This window comes from Gasterosteus aculeatus, chromosome 13, assembly GCF_964276395.1.
Source record: "Gasterosteus aculeatus chromosome 13, fGasAcu3.hap1.1, whole genome shotgun sequence".
Taxonomy (NCBI): domain Eukaryota; kingdom Metazoa; phylum Chordata; class Actinopteri; order Perciformes; family Gasterosteidae; genus Gasterosteus; species Gasterosteus aculeatus.
This window is the reverse complement of record NC_135701.1, coordinates 7,925,523-7,943,485: the sequence shown is the minus strand read 5'-3', so window position 1 is coordinate 7,943,485 and position 17,963 is coordinate 7,925,523. Positions and strand designations below refer to the sequence as shown.

The window sequence follows — 17,963 nt, the reverse complement described above, 5'->3', positions numbered from 1 at the left end:
AAGAAGAGGAGGTGGAGGGAGGGATGGGTGGCTGGTGGGATGGAGGGAGGCAAGAGAACCAGTGAGGGAGGAAGGGAAGAGTGGTTTGCAAAGCCAGTGAGCCTTAACCACCTTCTGTCAGTCTGTCTGCTCTCAGTGCTGTTTTCTCTCTCATCGGAATATGATGGCTTTTCCACCGTCCCAAACCGCCGCCTCCCTCCATCCCGTCTTTCTCCTGCTCCTCTCCTTCCCCTCTCACTTTCTGTTCCTGGGTTAAATGTCCCTCCCACACTCTCCTCCCCTGCTCCCTCCCCTCCTCTCCCCTTCCCGTCCTGACGTCCTTCCAGCGGCTGGGCAGGGGAACAGCTGACTAAATCTAAAAGCTCGGACCCCTGACTCTGCAACTGCCCCCCCCCCCCCCCCCACTCCCCTCCGCCCCACCCACTGCATCAATCCTTTCCTCCCTCCTCTGGCCTCTGGCCCTGGCTCCTCTCTCAGCCCCGGCCCTGCCTCTGAGCCTCGGCTCCAGCTCTGCCTGACTCTCAGCGGCTCCCCCCCCCCCCTTCCGTCCCACTTCGGCGCTGAAAGGCTTCCAAACCCCTCTCTTTCTCCTCCTTTTCTGTGTGTGTGTGTGTGTTTTTCTTTTTTCACCCTGTATTTTCTTGCTAACTCTCTTACCCCCCCACCCCCCCTGCTCCGACGCGCCGTAGCTGGGCCCGTGGTACCGTCCCAACGTATCTGGGCCGAGGCCTCGTCCAGGTTTGGCCTCGGCTCGCTTCTCTGGCTCCCACACCAGGCGTCTCCTGCCAGACGTCCCCCCCTCTCTCTGGCTAGCAGCGCTAGTGGCTGTAGCTCGTTGCGCTCTGCGAGCCACGTTCTGCTTGTACATTTGGTAGTTTCTGGCTCGGCGCTTTCATCCCGAAAGAGTTCTTTTGTGTGTCCTCGGTGGTGTCTCTTTGTCTCCCTGCCCGCGCGGGCGCGCGCGTCTCCCTATCGCGCGTCAACTCGCTCGGTCGCCGTCGCTCAGCGCGCGGACGCAAAAGCATACGACACATGATTGGCAGCGGTGGGGAGGATGGGGGAGGGGAAGCGGGCCTTGTTGCATCTCCGGGCGAGCCTGGGGCTCGAGTTTGATCGCTGCCCGGGGAGGGACGCCTTTGAACCCCCCGACCCCCAACCCCCCCCCCCCCCCCCCCCCGCCACATCACAACCTCTGTGGCTGTCAGAGCGAGGCTGCAGGCCGGTGTGATGGGGTGCAGGCCCAGGTTCCGCCCACAGAAGACACCTGTCAATGCTCTTCCTCCTCGCTGACGCCCAACCGATCTCACATGAGCGACACAAGGCTGACAGAATAGTTCAGAGAGCAGAGAACACACACACACACACACACTTTGTGTGGAAGCGGCCCACGGAGGCCCAAGCAGGCAGGAGAAGTAGAGTTGGTCTGCGCCAGTTGACGCAACGTCAGTTTTTTTTTGGAAAACCTTGCGATTCCTCACAGATTACCATTATTCAGCCCACTCTCTCTGTCTCATGCCCAATACAGCCCGCAACGTTCCTGCTGCCTTTGTTGGGATTTTGTGTTGTTTTTGTTTGTGTGTGTGTGTGTGTGTGTGTGTGTGTGCGGAGAGAGAGAAAGAGGAATTTCGTGGAGGGGGAGGCAGCAAAAGTTTCCTTTTTGGAGTCACGTTTTCTCTTGTTGACTGACGGATACGCGCCGATGAAAGCAAGCTCGCAACGCGCCGCAGACTTCAAAGGTTCCTGTGTTCCTCCGTTTATTGGCAACAACGCGCAACAACCCTTCTCCCCAATGTGGATTCTTCAAAACAGGGAGGGAGAAAGCTAGTCGGAACAGAGGCAGATGACAAAGAAGCTACCATCCAAACAGCTAGAGGGAGAAGAGGGAGGAGGAGGAGGAGGAGGAGGAGGGGTGCTCAAAATTTGAGACCTAAGCAATGTAACCGAATCGGACTGCTTTTCAGAAGCGTTTTCAATCAAAACAGGCTTTTGATGCGCACTGATTCTGATACCGAGGCTGTTTGAGTAGAGAGAAAAAAACGACTGCTTGAAGTTGTAAAGAGCTTCCTCTGCTTTGACGGGAGCTCTTGTACCTCACTGAGGCTTTTTTATTTATTTTCTTTTGGCGAGCGTGTTTGTGTGGACCAGCGAAACAGTAATTATTCTGATAAAGCTAAGAAGAAGTAAGCCGCTTGGTTCTGCTCCTCTAACCTTAAAGACCCCCCCCCCCCCTTTATTCCTCTTGTCCAGGATGGCATCCATTGACTGCCACTGACCTAATTTGGGCAAATTTCACTGACCTACTTCATGGGTGAATGCTGACTTGCCCACGGGAGGGGATTCTCTCTCTCTCTCTCTCTCACACACACACACACACGTAAAAATGCACACATATTACTTTCTATCCTTTATGAGTTCATATGCAGGCCCTCAACCTCTTTCACGGTTGCCATGGTGCCTGGCAGTGGTGCCCACAGTTGTGTGTACACACACTCTCCTCGACCCCCCCCCCGTCACATTGCCTCCTTCGGCACTCAAATGACGGTAATGAGGATCTCAGAGTGCAGACACGTGGTGAAATATAAACAAAGCAGTTGGCCTTTGTTTCGTTCTGGTCTCTGAGGTGACATAGTCCTTCACTTCCCTAAGTCTCGGAAGAGACATGATCAGCGTAATTGCACACGGATATGATTATTCTTCTGTCGTTGTATGGAAGTGGTAATTTGAACAAATTTGATTAAACAAAGTGGGATGCTTTGCGTAGTGCGTACATGTACAATCACCGTAATTCCCCTGCAAAGTTTGATGGGGAGAGAGAGAGAGAGAGAGAGAGAGCGAGAGAGAGACGATCCCTTAGGAGGAGTGGCATCTTTAACCCACTTGTATTCAAATGAATTCATGCATCATTGTGTTCCTCTCGCAGATTAATTCCCATCTGACTGGGCACATACGGCCCTCTTGAGGGATTGCAAAAGGCTTCGTCATAGCTGGACTAGTTTAGCCCTTTTCTTTTTTCTTTTTTTTTACGTGAAGATGATTAGTAATGAGCTTCTGTGCCTGCAGCCTCCCAGGAGGACCTGGTCCTTGGAAGCCAGTCTAACCGAAATCCCCGTTTTTGGAAACGCTCGCGTCTGTATGTGCGGGGACCTGCCCCGCTTGTGTTTGCCCACGTGCACGCGCGGCGTGTGCCCTCCCCCCCTGCAAACGCGACCCATGAATGCAAACACGTGCACACGCGCACGACATGTGTTGTCACGGCAACGCGTGCTGATGTCAACAAAAGAGGCTCCGGGCTGAACATCGGCTCCCTCTCGTCCAGCAGGGTGCAATTCATATCAAATGCAGGCAAGAGAAAAGGCAGCTATTTACATGAAACGAGAGGCGTTTCTGGGAAGCGGGGGTCTCTCTGAAGGTTTTGATGTCGGCTGCCTGCTTCTAAGCCCGAGAGTGGAAACCTAAACCATCTAGAGATGGAGGGGAGAGAGGCTGAGGATCGAGCTGTGAACCTACTAAAAGAGCTCGGTTCCCCCATGTGGTTTTGCTGCCCTTCACCCTGCCCCCCCCCCACCCCTTCCCCCCAACTTCAGTTTCCCCTCAACAGGCTTGGAGAAGGCCAAGCGTAGCGTGTGATTTCAGATGCTTACAGTTTGCACAGAGTAAATCTAAAACCCCCCTTGCTTTATGGCTTATCCTTAAGAGAGTGGTCCTAACATCAACGTCAATATTTACAGGAATAGCCTGCAGGCAAGATAATCGACCCCCCCCGCGATTCAGCAGAGACGTACACGCAACCCCCCGTCCCCCCGTCCCCCCAGCCTCATCTTTCCCTCACTTGTCTTCATCCCGGTAATTCTCGCTCTGTGCCGCAGCTCGTCGATCACGGCGCCAGGTGGCTGAGATATTTTCTATTTGTGTTGCATTTGTTTTTGTATTTGTGTGTGGGCGCGCGCGCGTGTGTGTGTGTGTGTGTGTGCGCTCGCGCGCAGCATCTTCGAAAGGGCCGCGGCTTTGACACGGGCTCAGCGGCTGGTTGAGGGATGCTGGACGACGCGTGTCAAGTGGTATTAAATGTGAGAGAAGCTCCCCCTCCTTCCCCGTTCACTCCGCTCTGCCCATCCCTCCGCCGTGGACGGTGTGTCTTCTGCGGTTAGTGTGAGCTATATGACACTTTTCAGCAGGGTTTTCTTTCGTTTGGTGGGAGGGGAGGGGGGGGGGGCACGTTTGATGAATGAGGCCTCACATCTCTCTGGGTAGAGTTGACACTTTGGCATACATACGCGCCTGGAAGGTCAATGGATGTGCAGCTGAGGAGATGCGGGCCTGCTCTTTGTTGTCTCGTCCACTGAAAAGGATCGGCGTTAAGGCGGTTAGTGCGTAACCATGTGTCAATGGCAACTGATAATTGAGCCGCATATTTGTCTGTGGCAACGCTAATTGCTTGGCGATCGCCGGCGAAATGGGTGAATATTTCAGTCCTCGCAGTTCTTTTGTGTCCGACGAGCGCTTTAAATCCAGGTTGCCTGTCAGACAGCCTAACGACACAATTAGATTATTACTATTATTACACGCGCTCCTGTTTTCAAGACGTGAGTATATGTTTTCGGCCACAACAAAGAAGGCGGGAAGAGGCACGTGAAAGGTAAACTGGCTCTGCGGCGTTTGTGTCGGGAAGGGATGGTTTTTTGCTCTGTGCGCTATGACTATGTGACTATGGGACCGCCTGAGCAAGGGGATGTTGGGCAAGGGGGGGGGGGCGCTGAGGGGCGGGGAGTTTACACCAGGATGTGGCATGCGCCGGCGAACAGAGAACAGCGGGCGTGACCTCGGTGACTTGCAGGAAGGAAGGGGTTAAGCACGAGCCGGCGGGGCTGCACGGGCTGCGTTACGCAAACCGCCGGCTGGCTGGAGCTGAAAGGGGAAGTGCTGAGCTCAGAGGAACACTGGCTCACAGCCATCGCCTCCCCCCTCTCCCTCCACTGACCCCCCCCCCCCCCCCCCCCCCCCCCCCCCGCCATCCCCTCCCCTCCCTTCCCCTCCCCTGGCCCCCTCCTCCCCTCCTCCCCGCTACAGCTGAGCGCTCCCCATGCTTCCCACCGCCAGGCGTGGTGATGTGTGTTTGTGTGTCTGTGCTGGAATGCAGCTCCCCCCTCGGCTGGGGCCTGTGTGTGGATTTGTGTGTGTGTGTGTGTTTGTGTGTGAGGGTGTGCACGTGTTTGTGTGTATGTGTGTCTGTCTGGAATGATGCCTCCCCTTGTCTAGTGTGTGACGTCAGTACACACAACGGGTCAGCTTAGGGCTAGGCAACATTCTGCGTGTGTGTGTGTGTGTGTGTGAGTGTGTATATCAAGGGAGGGAGGGAGGGGTGAACAGGAGGGGGAGTCAGTTATTGGAGAGAGAAAAAGGAGAGAGGAGGGGCTGTTTGTGAGCAGAAGGAGGTTGACTGCAGGGAGTCACTGAAGCCAGTATGCGTGCATGCATGAAGGCATCATGAGTGTGTGTCAAAGGGTGGGGTAGCGTGTGCGTGCTTTTTCATGTGTGTGGCTGCGCGCGTGCGTGCGTGCGTGTGCAGGGGCGTGTAGTGGTGCTGGAGTGTGTCGAGTGACTTTCCAAACGAAATGGGAAGGGTAACGAGTGTAAGGTTGTTTCCTGGCGTGGATAGTGAACCTAAACACACACACACACGCACTTGTGTGCACACAGTCATGCGGTAGTTTTTCAGTCCAGTGCTGTCGGTGTGCTGTTGGTATTTTCATAAGCAAATGAATTCTATTTACTTTCAGCCATGTTTGGTTCCACAATAGGAGCTTTTTGTTGATGCACTGGCTTACCACAAGCCTTTTTAGCATATTATTATTATGATTATTATTTTGTGTTTTCAGCTTGTGAAGACTCATTTTCTTAAGCTGTTTTCATTTGAAAAATGTATCTCAAAAGGATTTAAAGGGCAAAGGTCAAATGAAGCTAGAGAAACACATCTATAACCACTTCCGACAGGTACGGCCAATGTTTGTGTTGCCCGATCCTTTCGTTTGTGCAAATCATCCGCAAGACTCCACACAGCTCCTCGCTTATTTCTTAGTTTTCTCGACGTCACGGGAGGGAGGGACGCCGGCGCTACAACGCATCGGCTGCGTAGGTTCGTCATTAAAAAGACACTGAAGTCACACGGCGGCAGACAATTGCTTTTCAATGGATCCCATTACCTCCTGTCTATAGCTTCGGTGGCTCTACTGGGACTGACCTCTGCTAATTACACACATTCATTTCTAGCCAGCCGCGATTTCATTCACACTAATGAACCTTGCACACGGATTGGGATAATGTATAGTTAATGTACAGCCAGGAGACGGAATTAGCAGACCACTGGCTTCTGCAGTGACGGAGAGTTGTTGAATGGCCGCTAAAGGCACAGTTCACCCAAATATCACATGGATGCCATTCTGAAATAGTCACTTTAGACCAACATTGAAAGGCTATTATTTGTCTATGGCAACTTTTTAAATGCCTTGTTGGACAAATAATATTATGAAACTCATCAACGTCATCTCAAACTGATTTTATTTTATTTGGGTGCGATAGCAGCATTGGACATTGCTGATACCTTCTGATCGGTGGCTGTGTCCCTATGATGAGTCTCTATATTAATAGATATTGTTATCAACACTTAATAGCAGTCTCTTTCTATTGGGATCAGTATAGTAAAATAAATAGTGGGGAAATCGTAAGCCTGGCTCAGTTGAAATCGGGAGAGCGGGATGTTGCTGTTCCTGGCCAAGAAACGGTCGGGTGGCGGACGAGGGAGTCTTCTCCTGTCCGCACTTTTGTTTGGAGCCTTGTTTAATCGAAGGAGAGTTATGTGTTTACGGTACCGGTTGTAGGATTGTCTCGTCGGAGAAAAGCCAGCGGTTTCCCCCTGTCCGCAGTATTTGTGCAAAGCTAAGCTAACCAGTCGCTGGCTCCAGCTTTATATTTACCTTAAAGACGTGAGCTACCGATCTTCCCATCCACCTCTTGGCAAGAACCTGCACTTCCGATAAATGTCAAACTAATCCTTTGACAGAATCCTTCCCCGGCTAATTCCCGGAGAAACCAAACAAGCTTCTGTGGTCTGTCGCCTCTCGCTAACAGAACGCACTGTCTCGTCACTTCATCCTCTTTGTCTCGTGCCCGTCGCGTCCCTCAACTGAGGCTTCGCCGTCTCTCCGCGCCGGTCAGCCCACTGAACGCCGACCTGAGCAGAGCGGTAAAGCCGGCGCGCTGCTCGACAGGCCCGATCCGGCAAAATTAGAATCCATTCTGAAGGTGATAGTTTGAAAATTGCAAGTCATTCCTGCCGCACCGCATGACAACTAAGTGGCAGCAGCCCAGTAGTCGACTGTCATTTCAACTGCCAGCTGATGACAACTCCAATCACCCACACAGCTGTCAGTGCGCACACACACACACACACACACACACACACACACACACACACACACACGCACACTTAAAGATACGGATATTCTCCCCCTCGCTCCCCTGTGATTAGCATGCATTTATTGCTGTCAGAATCTCAAGCGGTAAAGTAAAAGCATTGAAATTCATAGAATATCGTAAAACATGAATTCCTGCTCGTTTGTGTCCGTGGGGAAGAGCGTTCGGGGGAAAAGTGAGCTTTTCACTTTGTGCATGTGTGCGGATGATGAAAACACAGCCGGGGAGAAAGAGGCTTTCTGGTCTACCAGAGGGTTTAAGGGGCAAATATGGCCGCCCCTGGAGCTCAGCTGTGTTGTTCCAGCCCGTCCCACACCTAGTACACACACACACACATGCACACACATGCCCGGAGCAAGGTCTCCTGCAGAATAGCATTGATCTCTGTTTATAGTCTCTGTATGGGGGCTTCCTTATAGGACCACACACACACACACACACACACTCACGCAGACCTAACCTTGAAAGATGCTCAACGCCCTTTCGTGTATCTTTGTTAGCATATTAATTGGTCCGGCTCAAGGAGCCAGTGGGAGGGAACCACTGCTCTAGAGGGAATGGAGAAGGTGTTTTTGCGGTGGGAGTAGCACAGCGATCCCAGACCCCTTCCCCAAACCAGCTGCGGCGTCTTCGGCCGTCATTGGGATCTCCTTTCAGGAGGGCCTCTCGGTTCAGTCGAGCCAAAACAGATTGGATTGCAGTCCGGCGGCTTTTCTCTCAGCGAGGTTTTAGCTATCCGCGGTCAACGCGGACGCGGATCCCACGTTAAAGCTCCGGGTACTGCAGGTGGTCCCCTGTGGATCGGAGAAGCTCCCGCCGCGCTAGAGTCGGATTAAGGTGTTGCTTTCTGACTGTCTGCAGCTCAGGAGGTAATTTGATTAACGTGCGAGGCCTAAGTGAATCGGCGCAGGGAAGGAAAGGCCTTAAATATCTATCTTCTCCTTCTGATTCTCCCTCTTTGCTTTTGTTGCCTCGCTTTCACGCCGGCCCATTTGTTTCATCTTACGGCTTCTTTCAATCACGAATCGGGCGTCTCTCTTTCTCTCTCACACACACACACAGAGGCAGAGGAGCGCTATCCGAACCGCATGGTGCCATATTAGATTTAGGTGACAGTCACTCACGAAACCAATTCAGCCAATAAACGTAATGACCTCCCCACTGCTGGGCCTGAATTTTCCCCTTTGACTTGGAATCTTAATTTGATTGCGGAAATATATGTATGTTGCTCAATCTAATTTCGTCCAGTGATTTTGGAACACTGAGCACTTTTGTGCTTCGGCAGGCAAACATCTCGGGCCCCAGGTCCCCGCCCGATACCCGCCGTCTGCCTAAATCCTGTTTTATAGGGAGCGAATAAAGGCGGCGTTCTTCCGTCACGGCAGATGCGTGTTGAAGGAGTTGCGGGGCTTATAGTCGGGGGCCTTTCCTCCCCGAAACAAGAACAGGAGTCCGGTATTTCTGGGGCCCCTCGTTGTTGAATGGAGAGAAGTGGTCCTAGCTGGTCAAGAGTACGCAGGGAGGCTTATCGGCACTTATGCGAGTTCAAAACCGGATAGAAAGATGGAACAAAGTGCTATTTGGCCGGGGGGGAATACTTTGATGTGGATCCCCCAAAAAGTGTGGGTGGTCTGCATAAATATGTTTGTTTGTTTATATATATATATATATATATATATATACATACGCTAATTCTCGCTATTTTCACACACTGTTCTCGCTGCCTTACACGGCTCCTCGGGCCAAGTGTGATTTCACCGAGGCGGTCACATGGGGTTTCTAGGGCAACCTCACAGAGGCCTTGTTCTAAAAATGGCCGCCATGGTTACTTTGAAAGCCAACCCTGGCCTCTTGAACATGCACAGAAAAGAGCCCTGAGCACCACTTGGGGAGGGGAGCTGGGGGGGACCAGGCTCTTTAATAGCTAGCACATGAGACATTGAAGGTTTCATACCCACCCAACCAGGAGTCATGGGAGGTGTGTGTGTGTGTGTGTGTACCTAAACAGTAATAGCCCTGTACTCAATGCTTGGCTAAATTAAAAGGGCATTTTTGGCTTAGGGGGGCAGTTTTTGGTGCCCAGACTATTGGACGGGGAAAGGCGAAACTCATTACCTACCCATCTGTCAGAGAGCGAGAGAGAAAGAGCTGTGGGAATGCGGATGGAGGGAGGGAGGGAGGGACGCATGAAAAGGGGCTTGGAAGTGGAGGGAGTGAGAGTTTCCATTAAAGCGAAGGGGAACACAGCCGAGAGTTTTCCAATGAGGATTTGTCTTTTATCACTGTGTTGTTTTTCATTCTCCATGTGTCGCTATTTATTATTTTTTTTAAATAGAATACTGCTGTTCATTTTACATTTTTAATCGGGTGACGCAAAAAAAAACTGTTGCAAAAGAAACTGGTGCTACTTTTTGCAACGTCTGATGTGTGTTTGTGTGAGTGTGTGTGTGTTTGTATCAGAGGTTGATTTCTCTTTGAGCTCTCTCAGCCCCATATGTTTTTGATGTTCCCTTTTTTTCTCCCCTCTCTGGACCAGAGGCCACTCTTGAAACATAAGCTTGTGTCGCACACACACACACTGGCCATTTGTAAGTTATTATAAAGCCTAATAAGTCAGTCCTCCATCCTACAAGAAGCTGTAACATTATTTTAAGAGTGACTCTGTACGTCTGTCTGTCTCTCACACATAGGCTTTGATGCGAGGGGCTGCCATATTGGATCCACACCCCTCGTCTGTGTATATTGTTAACGAACATGTACGTCCTCTGCCAGCTGGCTTTCAGAATGGAAAAGGCATATCTCCATGGCGATGTTCTGCAGTTCTGCACCGTTGGACATTTGCAGCCAACACGTCCTAGTTCTCGATGCAATAGCGAAACATTGCCTTTTCTGTTGTGATGCTCTTTGCAAGCGCGACAGGATTACAGCATTCTTGCTAATGGAGTTTTTTGGAATTCGTAAAATTGTCCAAGGCATCATCGGTTTGTAAAAAATGTGTCTTGCAGAGGAGGAATATGAAGGCCCTATAATCTGCTTGCTGTATTCCTCTTCACCTGCATTATTAGTTCCCTCCTTAAGCATCAGAGGTTTGACCTGACCTCTATGCATCTCGCTTTCTGTACCCCTCACCCCATCTCCATCTCCATCCAATAAATATTCAACTCCTCCCCCTCCCCTGCTTACCTAATTCAGAGGCCCAGAAGACGCTTTGATATATGCGTTAGTACGTGCTTGATACCGTAGCGGCGCGCGTGCTCAGCCCTTTGATAAACGTATTTAAGAGATGTATGTCTCTGCCTGGTCCACATGCATTCCACTGATCTCTCCTGCTCACATTAATGCATTCATAAGCTGCTCCCTGTCTCCCCTAACCACTCCCATTATTAATAAATGCATGATCTCACGCAGCGGCGCAGTGTGTGCGCGTACATGTGGGCCTCTTTCATATGCTCCTGCCTGTGTGTTTTTAGGGCCACTGCCGGGGACCCCGCCCAGCTCGTTTATATTCATCCTCGCATAATGACTAGCCGCGCCTCCGGATAGCACGGCCGGGATTAGATCAAACGTTACATTCAAACAAGAGGCTGTATAATTCATACTGTAACAGCCGCACTCGGTTCCTCGTCTCTTTCTCCGTTCCTCTCGCGGTGGGTTTCCCCGATCTGGGTTTTTGCATCTCGACATCAGTCGGGATGGTCGACTCTCAGCGGCCTGCAGCCGCCCCCGATCATGCTCTCATGATCGGAGAACGTGCGTTCATTCTTCAAGAGATTTCTCTCCTGATGTCGTTTGCTAAAGGGCACATTCAATTGAGTTGAGCAAGTCATTCAATTTGTCCTTTTGGGGACGATGGATTCCTCGATCATATCGCTGTCTTACGTAACGAGGACCGGTCGGAGTGCTGTTCTCGTAACAACCAACCAAAGTTGCCTGCCTTGAAATTTGATGCCTCTTGGGATTTTTCATCACTAAATGAGTAACCAACTGTTATTTTCATTCAGGATTAATGAGGAGATTCAATTACGTATCATTAGATAAACAACATTTAAGAGACTCAAACAAGTGAAAATTTGTCATTTCTGTCCTCAAACTTAGTTAACTTAATTTGATTGTAGGAGATGAGGTTGCGACTATTGTACACTTCCTCAAAAAGTTATTTCTTGGAAAATATTTTTTTTTCTCTCTCTCCCTTTTCGTCAGGCTTCCATCTCAGCGGCACAGTGACGGACCCCGCCACGCCCTCGACCCCGGAGCTGGTTTGCAGCGTCAGCGTCAGCTTCGACCGCTGCAAGATCACGGCGGTAACGTGCACCTGCGGCAACAAAGACATCTTCTACTGCGCCCATGTAGTGGCGCTGTCGCTTTACAGAGTACGGAAGCCCGAGCAGGTCAAACTGCACCTGCCCATCTCGGAAACCCTGTTCCAGATGAGCAGAGACCAGCTGCAGAAGTTTGTACAGTACCTGATTTCAGTCCACCACACCGAAGTGTTGCCTACCGCGCAGAAACTGGCCGACGAGATCCTGTCGCAGAACTCCGAGATCAACCAGGTCCACGGTGAGACAACCTGTGTGTGTGTGTGTGTGTGTGTGTGTGTGTGTGTGTGTGTGTGTGTGTGTGTGTGTGTGTGGAGAAAGGTCATGGGCAGGCTCGTGATCATGTAGGTGTGTGTGTGTCCTCCTATGCAGGCGAGTATTGACTGGCCGATGAAGGTAAAGTGTGGCGGGATCAATGTTACTGACTAGTGAGATCCAGACAGTAAAGGAGAGACTGTGTGCTGCTAATCAGCATATATAGACCCATTATTCACCACCGAGAGCGAGGCAACGCTACAGAAACGGAGACGAAGAGGTTAGCAGCGAGACGAGGAGCGGTTCATATCTTATGTTATCGATACCGCTTATTTTAATGGAAGAGGGAGAGACAGAAGGGTAAAACAACACAGGGAGAAAGAAGGCAGGAAAAGCAGGAGAGGAAAGCATGAAAAACAGTGTGAATGTCAAACTGGTTTGTATCTCAGATGTGGAGAAGAAGGAAAGGCAATCCAAAATAGAGACATGCATGGAGAAAGTTTTGGGAAAGTTAGTTTGAAGAGGATGAGAAGAAGCCAGATGGACCGGGGAAAGAGAGCTGAGAAAGAAACTTCTGGGAATGGAGGACAGAAATAAAGGATCATCCCAGAGAACGAGAGAGAACTTCATCAGCGCAACTGCTGTGACCAAGACTTTTGGATTTGTAGACTGTTCATCGCTAATCCTGTAAAACTAAAACGAATCATTCGTATATATAAAAGATTCTTGAATAATTATTCCTATTTCATCGTCTTCAGGCGGTTACGCTTATTAAATTTACTTTTATTCCTTTTCCAAATTGCATTCCTTTACTTCATTGATGTTAACGTTTTCATCCTCCGAAACTAAATATTAGTAGTTGTTCCTTATGTTTTACCAAATGGTTTTGAACATCATCATATTCAATGACAATTGGTGGATTGCTTATTTAGTTTTGCTGTGGATTTCACAAAGATTGAATGCAGTGCAAAATAACTGTCGCATTAATTATGTTGATGTTAAATTACTATAACTGCCCATTTAGTTTTGAGTCGTAGTGAGTTGAACCGGAGGCTTTGCTGTTGGTTTCTTAAGTTGCATCGCCACAGTTTAGAATCATGTACTGAAGAACACAAATAGGATTTGTATACACTATATTGTATTGCATGATATTGCACATGCTGGCTGTTAGATTACAGTTTACCAAGCAAATGCTTTCAAGTGATTCTCTACTTTACTATACGATCGTTTAAGTTGAACAATAGTGAATTCAAAATGTTCTGTATTTAAGTTACTTGCTTGTCGTCTTAAAGCTGTGAAATCAGGAATTCCTCACTTTTGAGGAGCTGCAATCGAGTCTATAATAATAATATGAATACATCCTTCTATACCAAGAATACAGTGCTGTAATAAACACATCTGTTCGTGTGTCTGTAGGGGCCCCCGACCCCACAGCAGGAGCCAGCGTGGACGACGAGAACTGCTGGCATCTCGACGAGGAGCAAGTCCAGGAGCAAGTCAAGCTGTTCCTGTCGCAGGGAGGGTACCACGGCTCGGGCAAGCAGCTCAACCTGCTCTTCAGCAAGGTGGGGAGCCGCCAGCATTCGTTCCACCGCATACAGAACATAACATAGAACACATGCGTTGCATAATGACCCCTCCGAAGAAGAAGAAGACCGCCGCAGGACACACCGCTCAGCTCCCTCCCAACCTTCAGGCCTCGCTAATGATCCTCCGCTCCGCATCCTGCTGATGAACGAGTGCTCTCTGCGTGCGCCCCTGTTCTATTCCCTGGCGAAAAGTGGCCCCAGACAAAACAACTCGCATATATCGGCACATGCATTAAAAGGCTCCGGCCTGCTATTAGCAAGCGCTAATGGCAGAAAGGGAGTGTAGCATGAAGAGAGCGAAAGAGGGAAAAGCTGGCTCCTTTTTGCTACTATTAAACGCTCATGTGAGAGACGTACTGCGGCGAGGCCGGCGTTAATGTTTTGCGCTATGTAAAGACTGCGAGCCGAGGCTATTATCATCCGACCCCGCCCCGGCTCTTAGGATGTCTCTCGGCCCTCCGACTCCCCTTTTCAGCTCACACACCCGCTGACCAGGACACACGTGTGCGGCCTCGTCCGCGCACGCACACAGTGGCACGGGCGCTAAGCAGACATCAAATGCGACGCACCCACCGACCGTATATGTGCTGCCGTGTCTTTTTTCCGCCGTGTGAAATAAATGCTGCCGTTCGTCTTAGCGTAGAGACACGAAATAACTTTAAAAAAAACAATCCTTTTTATTCACGGCTTTTTTTAACCGAAAGGCACTCCAGACCTAAAAGACACGCAGGGCAGTTCAGACAATGTTTTACTGGATTACAGAGTTTGTCTTTTTTCCTGCTGCTGGAAGATGCTGACCGCCGTAGTTTACAATAAACAAGTCCCTGTTGCGCTGAGGAGAGTTTAGAAAGTCAAGAAAAAACTAAAGCTGGTTGAAAACGCCCACTTTTATTGGATTTCTTTTAAATATCAACAATACAACACTAAATCATTTTGGGGTTTGTGTTTCAAAAGAATTACAAAGACTAGAAATCTTTGGACCCAAAGTACAATGACGCTTGCTAGTACCTCTAACAGTCAAACCTTAACATACGAGTAACAACAGACAATCAGAAACCAAAATGACGTTGTCTGAGTTGTGTATGCACAAGAGCAGGAATTCAACTTTGTTCATCCGTGTTGAGACAACAGCTCACCACTCAGATCGACAGATGACTCACACAAGAACAAATACTGTAAACACGGTGTACTGTACTATAAAAAATATACTGTGGAATTGTTAATAAATAACTATGAATATCTAAAAAGGTACACATGCTAAGACATGTTTGCTTGTGCATCCCTCACCTATTTTGTGTGTCGTCTGATGTGGTTCCGTACGTTGTGTGAGCTCTTTTTCGCTGTTTGGTTTGATTGTAGCTCTTTGCTTGTGCAAACTGCTTGTGTGTGTGTGTCTGTGTACGTAACGGTCCTCCTTGTCTCCTCCCATCTCCTCCTGCAGGTGAGGGAGATGCTGAAGATGCGTGACTCCAACGGAGCGAGGATGTTAACACTGATCACAGAACAGTTCATGGCCGACCCTCGGCTGGCGCTGTGGAGACAGCAGGGCACCACCATGACGGACAAGTACAGACAGCTCTGGGACGAGCTAGGTGAGGAAAAAAAACAAAGACAAAGCAGTATGCGCGTCCCCCGGTTTGCACAGGCACCGACAGATTTAGCAAGGCGGGCGATGGAGCTCAGACGCGGAGACAAAGGAGCACACTCTCACATTTTTCTCCACCTTGTTTGCTTATTTGTCCTTTTTGGCCCACATAGACACCGCCTCGCTCTCTCACACACACACACACACACACGCGCACACACAGCCCAGTCGCTCCCTCTCGCTGGCAACGCGGCTCCGGCAGCTCGGCGCGAGTGTCTTTGTGGATTACGAGCCGTTTAATGCGGCGCATCGCGCCTCATCAAAGCTCTGAGCACTACGACCTCGGTAATGTTTCGAAACACTTCACATTACATATCTAGTTGATGTGACAGAGTGCTGCTCGCCGCGCCTTCTTCTGACGGATGTGCTGCACCTATACAGCACCTCACTTCCTCGCGGCAGGAAAAAACAAAACCAGCTCGTCACCGCGATGGCAGTTCTTCGCCCTTCTCTGTTGTCCCCCCCCCTCCTGCAACCATCTTGGTTGATGTTGCTGTGGCTGTTGATGATGATGTTCCCTTTTTCCTCCTTTTGGTCTCGTTCTGCACTTTGTGAGGACAACGCAGTGATCTCATCTGTTTCAATCCCACGTATTTTTGGAAGTGTGTGTGTGTGTGTGCGTGTGCGTGTGTGTGTGTGTGTGTGTGTACAGTCTCTTTGAAGTCCACACTTCAAAACCCTTCTTCCCAAGTCCTTATCACTCCCCCTGATGTGTGGTGAATGCTGCCTCTCGGCGCCGCTCTCTCCCTCTTCCCCCTCTTTTGTCTTTCTCCTCTTCGAGCGGCAGCTCCTGCTCTCCACCAGACACAAAGCCGGGCCTCGCTCACTTGTCCTCGCCCATGTCTCCTCGTCCAAATCATCTCCGCTCTCGTTTCCTACTCTGCCTTTTGTTCTTTTGAATTATTTTTCTCTCTTCAAGCGCTGTCTCTGTCCTTGTCTTCGTCCTTCTCTCTGCCATTGCACACTTGCATACGGCCAACACACACACACACACACACACACTGTAGAGTGTACGTATCTCCAGCAGTCTTGAGAGTAAAATCCCTGAATGCGCCTGCGTCCCTAGAGACACAGCCACTTTTCATATTCTGTTTGTTCCAATTTACTCCAAAATGACGCGTGTGCTGTCGGTGCTGCCTCGGGACTAGTTAAGTTCTCCGTTTTCACAGACTCTTGCGTTTCGGTGCAAGATGGCGGAGGCACACAACATGTGCACTGAAAGAAAAAGAAACAATGTTACGACCGCCGCACCTCTCTGAGGAACTGCCTCCAGCGCCTCATGACGACTGTGTTTGGGATTCTTTAAGGCGAAGAAGACGCACCTGCCTGCGTTGTATTACTTATTGTCGACGTCTCCGTCGCACACTGGGTGCAGCTGACTGAAGTGTGTGTGTGTGTGTGTGTGTGTGTGTCCAGGTGCCCTGTGGATGTGCATCGTACTGAACCCCCACTGCAAGGCGGAGCAGAAGTCATCGTGGCTGCGCCAGCTGCGCAGATGGAACAGCGTGGACGTCTGTCCCTGGGAGGACGGTAACCACGGCAACGAGCTGCCCAACCTCACCCACTCACTGCCTCAGGGTGCCCATGGCAACCAAGGTCAGAGATTGACACGTTTTGTACGTCCGTCAACAACATATTTACTCAGTAATGTATCTCGGGGGGGGGAATAGGTGCCCCGCTGCGTGTGTAGGATTTGTAAACATCAGAAGTGGAACATCAAGTGTTCATCCCAAACATCACGCCTGGGATGCACGTATTGCTTTTTCTTTTGCTTCACTAAACCTGCTCCACCAGTTTGAGGTTTATTTTTATTCTTTTCTTCCATGCAGCCTGTTAAATGCTGAAGCATTTGGGCAGTTGAGCAGAAAACAGCCTCTCTCATTTCGTAGCGGATCAGCGGCGGTGTGGAAGCCGGTACAGGCTGCCAATCTCGTCGTTGATGGTCATGTTTGTTTATAGTAATTATGCAAATCCCCATGCTAATCAATAGATGTTCAAACGCTCGGACATTTCAGAGTAAAAAAAGCGCCTTAACGGCCACGCGTGTGTGTTTTTTTTGTGTGATGTGATCTAATTGAATCCTCTCACACCTCCTCCTCACTTCTTCTTCTTCTGCTTCTCCTTCGCTGCAGAGATGCGCCCCCACAGGACTGTGTTCACACGGGCCATCGAGGCCTGTGACCTGCACTGGCAGGACCGACACCTCCAGCACATCATTGCCAGCGACCTCTACGCCAACTACTGTTACCACGACAACCAGGAGGGCTCCCTCTTTGACACGCGCGGCTGGCCCTTGTGGCACGGTGAGTCCATGCGACGAGTAGGTGTATGTGAGTTATTCATATACGTCGGGCAGAGAATGTATGGAAGCCAGTGGGAGAATATCGAAGTGAACTTTGTCGTTCCCCCCCTCCCCCTCCCTCCCCCCCCCCCCCCCCCCCCCACAGAACACGTCCCAACGGCCTGTGCCAGGGTGGACGCGCTGCGCTCGCACGGGTACCCGCGAGAAGCCCTCCGATTGGCCATCGCCGTGGTGAACACGTTACGGCGGCAACAGCAGAGGCAACTGGAGCACTTCCGCCGACACAAGAAAGGTGAAGCTTGTTTCTTTGTTGTTTTTAAATTCAGGACTGTGGGGCTTTTATTGTACAAACAAGCCCCATAATCATTCATCTGTCCCACATCGAT

At 50.2% G+C, this 17,963-nt stretch overlaps 1 protein-coding gene across 1 annotated transcript in view; it reads left to right on the top strand.

The window, feature by feature from the left end:
• The window catches only part of LOC120830336 (zinc finger SWIM domain-containing protein 6), a 41,144-nt gene that overhangs the window by 10,916 nt on the left and 12,265 nt on the right, over nt 1-17,963 (top strand). The window contains exons 2-7 of the mRNA XM_040194901.2: nt 11,671-12,027; nt 13,458-13,606; nt 15,072-15,222; nt 16,692-16,871; nt 17,408-17,578; nt 17,723-17,869. Coding sequence (XP_040050835.1) covers nt 11,671-12,027; nt 13,458-13,606; nt 15,072-15,222; nt 16,692-16,871; nt 17,408-17,578; nt 17,723-17,869 — 1,155 coding nt within the window. The remainder of the gene's footprint in view (nt 1-11,670; nt 12,028-13,457; nt 13,607-15,071; nt 15,223-16,691; nt 16,872-17,407; nt 17,579-17,722; nt 17,870-17,963) is intronic.